Consider the following 15,671-nt stretch of genomic DNA (forward strand, 5'->3'; position numbering starts at 1 on the left):
TTATTTCACACGCTGGAGAAGCATGTATGCATCCAAATAAATGGTGGTGTTTCAATGCATTCATGTGTCTACTGAATTCGGATAAAAGGCGAAATCTTTAAGCGAAAATCTTTAGTCATTTTAAACTATTTTGTCATTTTAAACTATCTAGAAAATCTTTTGTCATTTTAAACTATTTTGTCATTTTAAACTATCTCGAAAATCTTTTGTCATTTTAAAAATCTTTTGTCATTTTAAAAAGTTAGTTGACGAAACTAACTTTTTCTTAACAAATTAAACCCGGCGTCTAGATTTATGGACAATAATTTTTCGCAGATGCAATAAAAAGAGAATAATGATAATTGTCAACTCCTACAGAAAAGAGCGATAGTTGACTTAAACTTTTCGCGTTAAATGACCTTATTCGTTATGACTAAAAACTGTAAGCAGTATCGTCATTTTGACTAGTCACCCAAAATTGAAGCACTCAAACATTGCTAATTATATTTTCCAGGAATCGTAGAACTTTTACACTATGCTAGTCCTTGACTCAACTTCATAGTTTAAATTAAAACTGTTTCTGAATCATTGCAGGATCCTCTATCAAAATGTATAACTTTGAATTCTAGGTAATAGTTATTCAAGAGTAAATGGAGCGATATGTAATGAAGGCGCCTAATTAGACCGCGGGAAAGAGGTACTTTTCCCACAATTTCAAACCCTAGATTTGAAGTTTTGGATAAATAAACTTGATATCCTTATCCGGGGCATTAAATAGCTTCTATCGCAATAGCTTCTAATTTTAGACTAGAAAAAAGTAATCATTTGTATGGGTGGTATAGAGGTAATATCAACAACAGTCATAAACTTGCAAAGAAAAACAAGCAATAAGGGTGGGTTGAACAAATCTATTATCCCTGGCGAGAAGTTAATTATGCATAAAGGGGTGAATTTCCTATGATAAAAAATCTGTTAAGTCAATGTTAATCACCATTTAGTGATAATACCAGTTCTTGGATCACTTTAAAATATAGAGCTATAGATCTTTTCTCGTTTGTGCCCCCCGCTTAGTGCGCGCATATTATATGCAACCCCCAAGCGCCCGTGCGATATTCTTACATGAATTACCAAGTAATGACGCATGATAAGTGTAACTGGGCGGGATGCATAAGTTACTGGTGGGGGAGGGGGGTACAATCCAAACACCCAGAAATAGAGAAAACAGAATAGATCCGCAAGGTCAAAAGACCAAGGAAAGAAATCGTTATAGAACGATTTTAACTCGTACTCACGCTTCAAATGTGAGACCATAGAGAGATGCGCCGTTGATCTCAGTGATGAGATCTCCAGATGATAAAATGGACTGTGCATGTGCCTTTCCTCCTTCGTTCACTTGTCTCACAAGCAGACCAACTGCCACATTCTCACCTGCAGCTGCAGAGCGCACCTCTTGATTTGTAACCACACCAGACCTGAAAAATCCCATTCAATTAGTTCAAGCATTCAAATAAAGACTTTCACCGACGATCAGAAACTTCTCGACTTCTGAATCAACATTTAAATCGGCACCAATGAAAGATCAAAACATAACGATTGATTTGTAATATATTACATGCAACTATTCTAGACAATGAAAACATTAGTTACAACTAAAATCACAAATTTATCATTTTGATTAACTAATTTAATTAATCACAAATTAATTAAACATGCAACTTTTCCAAATTTGAGTCAGATTGAAAGCTGAAAAGGTCATAATTTAACCATCCCTAGATGCGCTCTAAAAACAAATAATACAAAACGTCTTCTTAATAGTACATGCTTTTATCAACATCGGTATCATCAGTCTTTTTGACCAGATTTAGACCGTAGACACCGTACTAGAACCTACATGAACACCGTGAAGCCATTGATGGTCTTTGGTGAAAATTGATGAATGGTCTTTTCATCGAAAATTGATGAATGGCTAAGTTTGAATAAAGCGTTCTTGACAAAGACTCTTTCTTTAAACCGCTTCAAGGAATTAGTTATCAAGGCTTCTTTTAAAAAGACTATTGATAAACTGTCAGATCTCTAATGTTTTTGTATTTATTTCATAAAATGTCCTTATATTCTGAAGAACAATTTGTTATAATAAACATGCCCGGCAGATTGCCGGAAAATAGCCGCCGTTGATTCCAATAAGCATGATTGGGATTGAACGAATAGAATATATTGAAAAAAAAAACATTTTTGTACAAAAATATTTTTTAAGTCCGACTTATTTTGATGGCATTTCGTAGTTGAACATACTTCTGTTTCTTAGAGAGAGGCTACAGGGGCTAATATCAACACCAATAAGCATTAGAGGTGGTAACTAAGACTTATAGGAACGACGTTCAAGTAGCGGGCATCTAAAATTGGGCTTTATGGGTTTATCCCGTTTCTATTTCTGACTTCAATTTTTTATACCGACTCTTTTCATTTTGAATTGCTTTGCTTAGCAACTGATGTTCAAATTCACTTTTAGCAGAATGAGAGAAGAGAAACTAGCCTAGAGAAGTCAAAAAGATTTCGCGCAAAATGTCGAAAAAGCGGCAAAATGGTAAAGCGAAAAAAAGTTTGACGAAGTAAAAAAACATAGCAGGACAAGTCCTGACGTACAATTCAAAGAATTTTCATTGACTAAACAGAAAACTAGACCTAGAACGGACTATGAATGGATTGGAAAAACCAATTAGAAAAAATCTGATCCAAAAAATTGAAAAAACAGTAAAAATCAGAGTGAAATTGCCGCATGTGAAAAAAAACCACTACCGAGAAACCAAATTTTTGTTCAAACACCATTTCTCACTCTACTTTAAAATTAGAGCGAAAAATATTCACGCCGCAAAACCACTCGCTTTTTCGCTCCATTTCCTGTTTCGGCGTGACCAAAATCACTACTCCAATTTGACTTCAAAAATCATGAAAATGTGTGAACAGATCTTAAAAAACATAGCCGGAAGAATTCCGGAAGCGACTCGAAGCGTCAGAACTTCACTAACAAAACCGTAATTAACGCAACGGAAGCCACCAGCTTTTGTATTAAACCATTAACTCACTACCTCTCCAGAACTGCTCTAAGAATTGGTGAAACTAAAACTACTGTCAACAAGAGAAACAAAATGAAAAATTTTATATTAATGAAAACGTTTGGTAACGTTAAAAGTCCAAAATAATTAAGGGGTGGTCAAAAACCTGATAGTCTGAAAAAGCTAAAAAGGTTATGAATAGTCCTCAAATAATTCATGATTCTAATCTGAAAAAGATCGCAAAAGCAAACGGCAGATAATAATATTAGAAACTAAGTTAAATCTTTTCAAAAAAGAAAGCTCAAATTTAAGAATCAGAAAACACCTTAATTACACTGCTAATCACTGCGATTAAGACAAAAAACAACACACACCTGTTCCTTGTTGTATATAAGCTAAACAACATGATTTCATACTAAATCAAAAATAAAATTGATCATAGAAAAGACATAAGCAACAGAAGAATATTCAAAGGCAAACGATCGTTTAAGTTAATGCCAAGGCCAGAAGAAAGCTGTATTAATAAGCCATAGGTGAAAAATTTTGAAAAAGGTTGCTATCAAACTCTCAGTACCGTCTTATGTTGAATGAAATCAATTGCAAACCAAAGAAATGACGAAAATCTAAGAAAAAGCTGAAATCATTCATTTTTTACAACTGAAAAAATCAATATACCGAAAATAAGTGTAGGTGCCAGGACAAAGCTAGAATGATACTAACTAGAATGTTAACATGGGCACAATGGAATGAACAACGTAACAAAAAGACATTCTTGATTTTTGAAAGTTAGAAATCAATTTAAAAAATTCAAGAAAAACGAATACATTTCATAGTTCAGCATTCGAGACATAGAAAATATAACTAGTTATCCGATACAAAGATCTATCTTCCTGAAGAAAACAAAAAAAATAGGAAAAAGCAGAATTCGTAAATACGAAACATTGAAACATTTTGCAAAAAAAATGGTCAAAGAAATTTTAAGTTAAGACTGCATTTATGAAAAAAGTTTTAACTGTTTTTTCAAAACTTAACGCCAAAAAATGATTGAAATTTTATTGAAATGAAATTAAAGTCCCTCATGTTGCAAAAAAAAATATTTCTAGCTATTACAACCAAAATACAAACGAAAAACTGACGAAAATCGGAAAAAAACTACCAAACTCGGATTAGCATATGTACAATTTTATGAAACAAAATTACATCGAGGTAGAGAGAGGCGTTGAGTATAGAAATTATCAAAGAGAAGTTGCCATATCAACTGATTTTTGACAAAAAGACGGTTAAAAGATCCAAAAATGAAGAAATTAATATAAAAAATGCCAAAAACTAACTAAAAAATCAAAAAAATTATGTGCTAATTTTCAATTTGAAACGCATTTTCAGGCTCTGCAGAACACTGCGGTATCAATTTCCGATGTTGAAATTTCAATATAGTATCGAATAAAATTTATTTCTACAAGAAACAAAATTAAAAGCAAAAAAATTGGGCCACTTAGACGAAAAAACGGCTAAAAACGGTTATCTATATGTGCAATTCAGTCAAAAAGTACTTTTCAAAGTCAAAAAGTCATTCACAAAACGCAGCGCATGATCAAAAAACTTCTCTCGCTTAGCGAAAATCTGTTCACCAAAACAGCTTTTCTCACTTTTGCTTTTAGGTCAAAATGCCGCGTGAACAAATCTACTTCCTGTAAAAAAAAACATAGCCGGAAGAATTCCGGAAGCGACTCGAAGCGTAAAAACTTGACAAAACCCTAATTGCAGCTGAAACCATTACCTTTTTTAAAAAACCAAAAACTCTGTCACCAAGAGAAACAAATTTAAACCACTGTCACCAAGAGAAACAAAATGCCACAAAAATATTTATTACTGAAAACGTTTGGTAAGGATAAGTGCAAAATAATTAGGATAGTCAAAACACTGATAGTCTCAAAAACTGACAGGGCTATCAACTGCCCTCAAATAATTCATGATTCTAATCTCAAAAAGATCGCTAAAGCAAACGGCAGATAATAATAACTTAGAAACTAAATTAAATTTTTCAAAAAATAATGCTCAAAGATAAGAATCAGAAAATTACTACAGTTCGATTTCTCATCACTGCAATTAAGACAAAAACAACATATACTTTTTTCTTCTTGTATATATGCCAGACAACATCATTTCAAACTAATTCAAAAATTAAATTAATCATAGAAAAGCAACCGCGTAATATTTAAAGGCAAAAAAATGTTTGAGAACAATACCAAGGTCGGAAAAAAATACAATAAAAAGTAATAAGTAGCAATTCTGGAAAAGGCTTTCTAGTAAACTCTTAGTACTGCCTGATGTTGAATGAAATCAATTGCAACCCAAAGAAATGACGAAAATCTAAGAAAAAGCCGAAATCACTCAATTTGTTAATAACTGAAAAAATCAATAAAACCAGTATAAATGTAGGTGCCAGGACAGAGCTAGAATGATACAAGCTAGATTGTGAAAAATATGGACACAATGTAAGGAACACCGTAACAAAGACGAATTCTTGATTTTTGAAAGTTCAAATCAAATTTTAAAATTTTGAAAGTTTAAAAATCAAATTTAAAAAAACAAAACTAACACCATTTCATTTTTCAGTATTCGAGACATAGAAAATACAACGATACATCCCAGACAAAAATCTATCCTCCTGAACAGATCAAAAAAAAGAAAAAGCAGAAATCAAACATACGAAACATTGAAACTTTTTGCAAAAAAAGGTAAAAATTTTAGGACTGCATTTATAAAAAAAATTTAACTAATTTTCAAAAATTTACTGCTAAAAATTTATTGACGAAACGAAATTAAAGCCCCTCATGTTGCACAAAAAGAATATTTCTAGTAATAAAAACCATAATACAGACAAAAAACTGAGAAAAATAGGGAAAAAACTACCAAAATCGGATCAGCATATGTACAATTTTATAAAACAAAATTACATCGAGGTAAAAAGAGGCATCGAGTATATGGATTGTCAACGGGAAGTTGTCATATTGACTGATTTTTGACAAAAAGACGGATAAAAGATCCAAAAATGAAAAAAATAATAGGAAAAAAGTCAAAAATTAATTAAAAAACCAAGAAATTTATGCCAATTTTTAACTTGAAACGCGTTTTCAGGCTCTGCAAAACACTGTGCTATTAATTTCCAAGATTTACATTTCAATATAGTATCGAATAAACTTTATTTCTACAAGAAACCAAATTAAAAGCAAAAAATTTGGGCCACTTAGACAAAAAAACGGCTAAAAACGGTTATCTATATGTGCCATTCAGTCAAAAACTACTTTTCAAAGTCAAAAAGTCATTCACTAAACGCAGCGCATGATCAAAAAACTTCTCTCGCTCAGAAAAAGTTAGTTCACATCGCAATTTTTCTTACTTTCGCTTTTAGGTCAAAACAGCGTCTGAACGAATAGTACTTCCGGTAAAAAAAAACATAGCCGGAAGAATTCCGGAAGCGACTCGAAGCACCAAAACCTCACGAAAAGCTGAAGCCATTACCTTTCGTATTAAACCATTAACTCATTACCTCAGCGGGTCTGATCTAAAAACCGGTGAAATTTAAACCACTGTCACCAAGAGAAAGAAAATGCAGCAAAATTTTATTATTGAAAACGTTTGTTAACGTTGAAAAAGTCTGAAATTTTTAGGATGGTCAAAAAACTGAAAGCCTGACAAAGCTGACAGGGCCATCAATTGCCCTCAGATAATTAATGATTCTAATCTCAAAAAGATCGCGAAAGCAAACGGCAGATAAAAACTTTTCAAAAAAAACAGGAAAGTCAAAATTATTCAAAAAAGAGTGCTCAAACTTAAGAATCAGAGAACCACTACAATTAGATTTCTAATCACGGCAATTAAGACAAAAATAATACATGATTCTTCCTTGTTGTATATATGCTAGACAACAAGATTTCATACTAATTCAAAAATTAAATTAATCATAGAAAAACAAAAGCAACAAAATAATATTCAAAGGCAAACAATCGTCCAAAAACAATACCCAGCCCGGAATAAAATTGCAATGAATAGTAATAAGTCGAAATGTTGGAAAAGACTTCCTAGCAAACTCCCAGTACTGCCTTATTTTGAATTAAATCAATTGCAAACCGAAGAAACCAAGATCTAAGAAAAAGCTGAATTCATTCAATTTTTTAACAACTGAAAAAATCAATATAACGAAAACAAAAGTAGGTGCCAGGACAAAACTAAAATGATACAAACGAGAATGTGAAGAATATGGACACAATGTTAGGAACACCGTAACAAAAAGACCAATTCTTGATTTTTGAAAGTTAAAAATCAAATTTAAAATAATCAAGAAAAACGAGTACATTTCATTGATCAGCATTCGAGACATAGAAAAGACAACGAGTCATTCGAGACAAAAATCCAGCTTGCTGAACAGAATAAAACAAGAAAAAGCAGAATTCAGACATACGAAACAATGAAACATTTTGCAAAAAAGTGGTCAAAAAATATTTAAGACTGCATTTATGAAAAAAAATTATCTGTTTTTTCAAAAACTTAACACCAAAAAATGATTGAATTTTTATTGAAACGAAATTAAAGTCCCTCATCTTCCCCAAAATTCTATTTCTAGTAATTAAAAGCAAAATACAAACAAAAAAACTGGAAAAAAAATTGCAAAAAACTACGAAAATCGGATTAGCAAATGTACAATTTTATGAAAAAAAATTACATCGAGGTAGAAAGAGGCATTGAGTATATGAATTATCAAAGGGAAGTTGCCATATTAACTGATTTTTGACAAAAAACAGCTAAAAGATCCAAAAATGAAGAAATTAATAGAAAAAAAAGCCAAAAATTAACTACAAAATCAAGAAATATGTGCCAATTTTGCATTTGAAACGCAATTTCAGGCTATGCAAAATACTGTGTTATCAATTTCCGGGGTTTACATTTCAACATAGCATCGATTAAAAATTATTTCTACAAAAAATCAAATTACAAGCAAAAAAACTAGGCCACTTAGACGAAAAAACGGCTAAAAACGGTTATCTACATGTGCCATTCAGTCAAAAACTACTTTTCAATGTCAAAAAGTCATTCACTAAACGCAGCGCATGATCAAAAAACTTCTCTCGCTCAGAAAAAATTAGTTCACACTGCAATTTTACTCGCTTTCGCTTTTAGGTCAAAACATCGTCTGAACGAATAGTACTTCCGGTAAAAAAAAAAAAAAAACCTTAAGAAAACCAATACTCCTCTTCGAGTCGTAAAAACCTTAAGAAAACCAATACTCCTCTTCGAGTCGTTAAAACCGAGAGAAAACCAATACTCCTCTTCGAGTCGTAAAAAAAGACAGCGCCCCAATACAATTCAAATTCTTTGAATTGTAATAAAAAAATACGAGCGCAATAATAGCCGGCTGAGAAGATGAGGGCGGCTATTAATCATACAAATTGTTGCTCCAGAAAAGGAAAGTCAGTTAAAAGTATAAATCTTACTTATTAACTGGAAGTTGACGTTTCTTTTCATACTGAGCCACCACTTGGATGCCCAGCGGAGACTCATCATTGACAATTGACACGAATCGTTGACCCACATTGCCATTAGCAGAATTTGAAACAGTTGCCGGCGATGTGAAAACTTTCTGCTGCAACTTTTTCTCTTCGCTCTGTTCTGACGACTGAGCATTACCGCTCTCGGAAGCTTCTGATAGCTCTTTTTCTGACAATTTCGAACTATTAGCGTTGTTATTGCTTGTGCTTTTGGAATTATTTTGAGATTTACTCCGAATGTCTTGCTCTTTCTGTTTGGTGATGTCAGCGGCAGTTGATGAATAATAGCTTAAATTTAGTTGTGGGGACACAAATGGGGGCGACTCGGGTCGTTTCGGGTTTCGAGGGTCGGTTGAGTCGTCTAGGTTCTGTTTCATAATGTGTTTCGTCATCCACCGGTCTATCATTTCTGAGTTGGAACTGGCTGTTTGTCTGGGTGAGGCCTCAGTCCCGAATGTTCCCCGTCTGAACATTTGCTGCTGTGGCTGAAAAACTCTTTTTTACTCAATATGCCGAGAGAATACAGAAATAATACGTCAAAACGGATTATGTTTAATCTAAAAAAGTTCCAAGTTGAAAAAAATTGAGATAAAATACCGCTTTACATCTTTAAACTTACGTCTTTCAACTTCGCTGTTTTCAGTTTAGATTCAACTACAAAGCCAACTACATCTGCTGGTTTACATACACTCGCTTCAAATTAATAGTGAAAGTCAATATTCTCTCCCAATTTTAGGGAGGGTCTGTCACAATGTTTCCTGATGTTTTCCATTCTATCATCATTACTTTTTGCTTCTCAGTCAAAAACTTATTTTGGTAAAACACAGCCAAAAACGATGTGTCAGTAGAATCGCATATTTGTTTACCATCGTTAAGCGACCTACTATTTTACAGTAGAATAGTTCTACGAGTTTTCGCAGGACATCGAAAAAAAACAGGACCTTTAATCCCATTTCGTCCTCTTAAAATTGGTCTCTGAAAAAAAAACATGATTGAGGAGATGCATGTTTTTAGTACTCAATTTTAGCGATATGGATAGGGAAATAGAGTTTACTCTCACCAAAACTACCTCATTTTCTCTTATTACTGCAAAAAAATTGTAGATCTATTCAAGATTTAATAAGAAGAAAAAAAGCTAATTTCAAAATTGGGCTTAGTTCGAACGTTTCATCTACTTAATTTTCGGTTAAAAAACTAATAGAAAATTATGTTTTGCAATATCGTGGGAACTTATCCATGCCAAAAAATCAGATAGGTTCGACAAAACCGAACATAACCGACTAAACGTCGGAAGAATTGCTCTCGAACGACTAGTGGGAGCTCTAATCAATTACAGCCTGCTTCAGTCGGGTGGGGGGAGGGGAGCCTAAATGGGACTAAGAAGTTCAATAGTGGGCTCAAATAACCACATTAGAGGTTAACATATACCACTATTAAGATTTAAAGTAAAAAATGACACCAGTTTCAGCGCACTTTTCATTTGACTTTGAGTATTAAATTGCCGCCAATTGAGTTCAGCTGCTTGAAATTGTGATTGAGAGGGAATTTTAGATCACGCAAAACGCAAAAAGTCAACGGCGTAAAAGTCACTCGAGAAGTCAAAACGGTCATGCAAAGATTTTGCATAAAAAAGACACACAAGTTAACAATAAATGCTTCTCTACGAGAGCACTTAAAAACGAATATTGGGTTTGTGTTCACTATTTGAACGATCTGTCAGCAGCTTAGCTCAGACATAGCTTGGCATGTGCAAAAATAATAAAAGTAATTATAAAATAGAATTATGAAAAAATCTGACCTTTGGTGGCCTACTATTTCTTCCATCAGCACTGCTTTGATATGTTTCACCGTTTCCACTAAGTAGCTTCAAATCACCATCTGTGTGTGACCTTGAATTCGCTATTCCTCCCTTCGCCTTCTCTCGAACTGAACTTTGTCGACTGGACTTTTCAAAATTCTCTGGCGAGGAACTTCGATTGCTTTCTGTATCCACAAAATCAGCACTTTTCATAACCGGCTTATCGCTGTTTAAATCGTTAGTATTACCGGTCAGTAAATCCGGTGACGATGAACCCATGTTTAAGCCTGGACCCGGGTAACCGTGTTCATACGAGGAATTGGGTTTAAATTTAGGCGAGGACGTTTTTGCACTGTTTCTGTAGTTTGAATAATTGTAGTTGTAATTGTTTTTAGCACCGAGGGAGCTTTCAATTTCGTCCAATAACGGAACTGAAGAACGACTCAAAAACTCTTCGCTTTTAGCTCGTGAAACTTCGGAGTTAAGATGATGATGAGGTTGAATATCTGAAATAGTTAAATTTAGCTGTAAGTATTATAACTAGCTCAAATTTAAACAAGAAGATCACAAGAATGTTACAAAAACAAGCGCGCTAATAAAAATTTAAATACTTTGTGATTAAAAAGAGTGACACAGCAAACCATAATTTGAATCGTTAATATAAAAGCCAAAAGTATTTACCAAATTAGTTAAATGACAAAATAATTTTATGAGCTGAAACTTTGAACGGAGAAACGATAACTTTCAATTTTGTGAGACCTTCAACGTAAAGTAAATTTATCACAAAGAGCTGTAGCTCAAGATATCACGCATTTTTGAAGTTTTTGATCACACGTCGTCGCGACCATAAAAATATACAAAACTAATGAATCGAATTTGATCTAAATAGCAACTGATGTATTTATAAACTTAAATATTGCTTGATATAGTTCCCACTGGTGCCTTTTGTATTTGTGTAAAATTTCCAAAGCAAAACTGCTGTTCAGATTCAGATTAAAGTTAATACCTTTTGTTTAAAGCGCCAGGAATCCAATTTAAACAATGTTCCCGTGAGTTTAAAACAAGTGTATGTATTGTACTTTGGTTCCACAATGCAATGGAAGCAATGCTTCAAAAATAAAACGGGAGTCTAGCAATCGTCGTCTTCTCGGATTTGATAGAAGAAAATTCAGTTAGAGAATGGCGTTTCAAGGCAATTCAATTCATCAATTTTTTGCTCCAATCGATCTATTTTCTGCTTAAGGTCGTAGAGATTTAATGAAAACAGCTCTAAAATTTAACTAAGTAATTCGAATAAGTTAAAATTATTGCTATTTTCAAGATAATTCTGTCTACATCTTTTCTTCTTAGAGCAACTTTAAACAATTTGATTTCAAGAATAAAATGAATGGCTTTTCAAAACTTACTCCCATTTTGAGAATATACAAGATTTAAATTACAAAGCATGGTCTACCTTTTCTATTTTTACCTTTTCTATCTCTGCTTGATTAGGTAGACATTTAAGCCAAGAATGCGGATGAGGTCGGAACATTATGTGCGAACGCACCTTAACAAACCTCCTTTTTATAGCTGACCTGAATGAGTATCGTGGGTGGTGAAGTGTTCACTACTATTTCCACCATCCCCTGAGCTGGCACAATCTCCACCCCCACCCACTCCCCCTCCACTGAGACCACTGTGGGGTCCTTCGTGAAACACGGCTATCAGCTGAAAAAAACCAGTTACATTCAATCAGAAAATCTCTCCATAAGATTCATTCTTGAAGGCAATTACCCTTTCTTTGTTTATGAAAACTCAATTTTTTAAAAAGCAAAATAAGACAAATATTTTGATACTTTTTTTTACTCAGTTTTCGAGACTTTTATAAGTGAAAGAAAAACTGACTAGTACCCCTTTTTTGCCTTTTTTCGAACAAAGTTAGTGCGCAAACGTGAAGAGAAGCTCGCGCACTTCTACATTAGAAACACAAGGAAACACTCGAAATATAAACACAATTTCTACAATAGTTAACCTCTACTAGAAAGGCTAACTTTTCATTTTTAAACATTTTTTTCATTATTTCAACTAAATTTGCACAACTCTTCCGTGAGGCACCTGAAAACAAACCACATAGGTTTAATGGCAACCTTGTAGTGTCGCAAATTGTAATAGATCGTATTTGTACAATGTATGTATTTTCTTGCTACTAATTTATGATAACGGCACTACGAACAATTTATATTATTTAATTCTAACAATTATGTTAAAATAATCTAACCGTTTCCTTGTCATCTGCTACGTCGCACACCCTGTCGTCCATGTCAAATATGGCGCCCTCCCTTGACTCTAATCTGTACACTGTAATGTCTCCTGTCTCCACAAGGAGTCCACTAAAGGGTGAAGAGACATCAGGCTAAACAAAATAATTCATAATAACAGCTGTTGCACTTGACTATTGCTAATAGTTTTCATTTTTTTTTCAGATTAGGATTATATCTTGCAACAATATGGATTTAAAACCACGGCAATCTAATTGACTACTGAGCAAATGTACATCCAAAAAGATGCACCAAAACCGGAACAAATTGAAAATCGACGATTATCAAAAGTTGGGGAAAATGTTTGATTCGATTTTGTTGTATACTGCCACCAACTAACACACCTAACAAGCTCATAAAAGACTTCTAAGATCAATACCTTCAGACCACTTGATATAGTCATGGGGTACGCATTAAGGCTTGAAATTACAGATGCAGGTTCGAATCCGTTGCAGGTCAGGTTTCAATCCTATCAAAAAACCGGACGGGGGGTCAGAGCATAAGATGTGGGTCCAAATTTCCCAAAGTTGTGCTTCAAATCAGGAAATTATCACTCCTCAGCCGCTTTTGGTGAACCGCAAACTTATGATATACTTACGTATACTTACTATAGAAATGATTATCAGTAACCCAAAAAATAATTGCTACAATTTTTTGAGAGCAATTCATTATTTATTGCTCAAACTAAGAATTCAGTATTTTTGAACAAAAATTTACTAACTTTCATTGAGTTAGCCTTTCTGTATCTTCTGGATGCCTCCTCGACCAGTTCCCGAATGGTCAGGGTTCCATCTCGACACGGCACCACAACCCTTTTCTCCCCAAACGCAACAGACACCTTCATAATGGCAAGATACCTTTCGTATAATGATATGTATTGGATAACCAAGATAGTTAAGTAAAGTCAATGATAATATTAATTTAAAGATGATCGCTAGTTAACGCATGACTGTTTTAATGCACTCTTTTGCAAGTGACTTCATTTTTCATCAGCAAAAGCATAATCACAGTCCCGATAAAATAAGCCAGCCTCCACCAAAAATTGGATAAAAATCAAGTCAGAAATTTAGCGCACAACAGTCAAAAGAATAAAAATGAACTAATAATACAATAAAAGACTGACGAAGTGTCAAACGATATGTCGCAATAGGCAGTTTTCGTCATACAGACAATAGAAATTATTCTCACTCTTGTCCAAGAGTCCAAATTTAACAGAAGATCAAAATTGATAAAAGTAAGTCAACAACAGTTCTGTGCAGATCGACAGGTAAATGATATTTGTTCAGTAAATGTGAATGAAATTAGTCCACAAATTCAATTTTCACAAAAGTTGGTAATGTTTCTTTCGGCCAATAGAAGACCGAAGTTTAGAAACCAAAGTATATTTAACCATACTTACTACAGCACAATAGTAATTCCGTTCTAGGGAATGTTATCAGAGAATTCAAAATTTACAAACCAAGAAATGTCCACTTTGAATAAAACCTAACGTTTGTTGACCTTTCAGCCTGGTTATAACCGTTGGCTATAAACCAATCATAAACAATAAATGTGACAACGGTTTGAAAAGGTAAACAGAATATCCCACTTGCGCAAAGAAGCGTAAAATTATAATCGAATTATGATTTTATAATAAATCACTTTTTCTGCTTCCCTATTTCCATTCATAACAAATTGGTTAAAGAAGGTTCTCAAACGATCAACAGGATATTTATGCTTATAACTAAATATGGTTGGCTTAGTTTTAATAAATGGCTGAACAAAATCAGAGAACCATATATACAGATATAAATTATGGAACAGCCAAGAAGCAGTGGAAAATTATAAGCGGCTTTGTAATAAAAAATAAAATAACTCACTAATCTAATAATTCATTGCAAATTTAAAATTCCATCCAAATTCTGAAACGAAAAGAACGGGAATAAATTTGAATGTACGGCTTAAAATATTACAAACAAGATAAAAACACAGTCATTAACAAAGACACTCGGTAAAATAGACAACCTCTTCTGAATACCGAATGAATTTGGTTAAATCAGGCATCAAATTTTGACAAATTTGAAACAAAGCGATTTTATTACAGCTGTACAAATATTTCGATCTAACGGCGATTTAAACCTGGCTTAGCAAACACATATTTTTCAAAGACGCAAAATTTTTAAGCATCCGCTCAAAAAACTAGAAAAAGCGCGCGCGGACCGTCCGTGTGCATAAATAATTAATATCGCTTTTCACAATTTTGCGGCGATCAAATTTTGTGAAAAAAATACCTGGACATCAAAAATATTCAAAATTTACGTTTGTTTTAGTAACGCGCAAAATTCAAAACACGTCGAAATTCGCTCAATAAATTGTAAAATTCTAAAACCTTTCGCTTTAATATTTAACATGTTGGCTATTAAAATTTCAATTTATATTGAACTAGGGGTCGTATAGTTGTTCTAATTGTTCTGATAGACGTGATTTAATACACGTTTAAGCATAACAAAAGCAAAGCCGGATTAATCTGCACAGATAGACAGAAGGTCCTGATTTTTACCTGAAGAATATAATAGAACATTTCCGGACATCTGGCTCGTAAAAGTCTGGATAGCTTCACGTATTATTACTACTATAAAATTATTCAAGTGATTTCAAAGAGAATAGCGCAGAGAAGCTAACGAGATGTTTTATTTTGTATCAGAGAATATAGTTAAAATATTTATTAAATTTTAGCAAATATGTACAAACAAATTTGAGCACGCAACAATATTAACTAGTCAATTATTATTAGCCACTTTTACATTTCAGTAAATTTAGCTCGCAGTTAATTAACAACCATTTTAACATATAGCTCACAGTCAAAATATATGAGAGATTATCCATCTATTATCTGGAATTAGGATAATTAAACTCTGGGATAATATTTTCCAAGACTAATTCTCATTTTTCCATGTCAAGAATAAAGGGGAAATGAACTAAGTTGACTTACGCGTGCGTTGACCTTTTCCTAAAATCC

At 33.4% G+C, this 15,671-nt stretch overlaps 1 protein-coding gene across 10 annotated transcripts in view; it reads right to left on the reverse strand.

Annotated features, from left to right (window-relative positions):
- LOC142348460 (uncharacterized) overlaps nt 1–14,717 on the reverse strand; it is a 56,687-nt gene extending 41,970 nt beyond the window's left edge. For 3 of the 10 annotated variants that reach the window (XM_075399828.1, XM_075399826.1, XM_075399825.1), the window contains exons 1-6: nt 13,395–14,710; nt 12,634–12,768; nt 11,951–12,083; nt 10,377–10,882; nt 8,525–9,063; nt 1,272–1,451 (exon numbers count right to left, since the gene is read on the reverse strand). In XM_075399828.1, the coding sequence (XP_075255943.1) occupies nt 1,272–1,451; nt 8,525–9,063; nt 10,377–10,882; nt 11,951–12,083; nt 12,634–12,768; nt 13,395–13,517 (1,616 nt within the window). In that variant the 5' untranslated portion in view covers nt 13,518–14,710. Of the gene's footprint in view, nt 1–1,271; nt 1,452–8,524; nt 9,064–10,376; nt 10,883–11,950; nt 12,084–12,633; nt 12,769–13,394 lie in introns of all 10 variants that reach the window. The other 7 variants (XM_075399823.1, XM_075399822.1, XM_075399824.1 and 4 more) reach the window with 6 other exon arrangements.
- Nucleotides 14,718–15,671: the final 954 nt, after the last annotated feature.

This window comes from Convolutriloba macropyga, chromosome 10 (genome assembly GCF_964194025.1).
Source record: "Convolutriloba macropyga chromosome 10, txConMacr16.3, whole genome shotgun sequence".
NCBI lineage: Eukaryota > Metazoa > Xenacoelomorpha > Acoela > Convolutidae > Convolutriloba > Convolutriloba macropyga.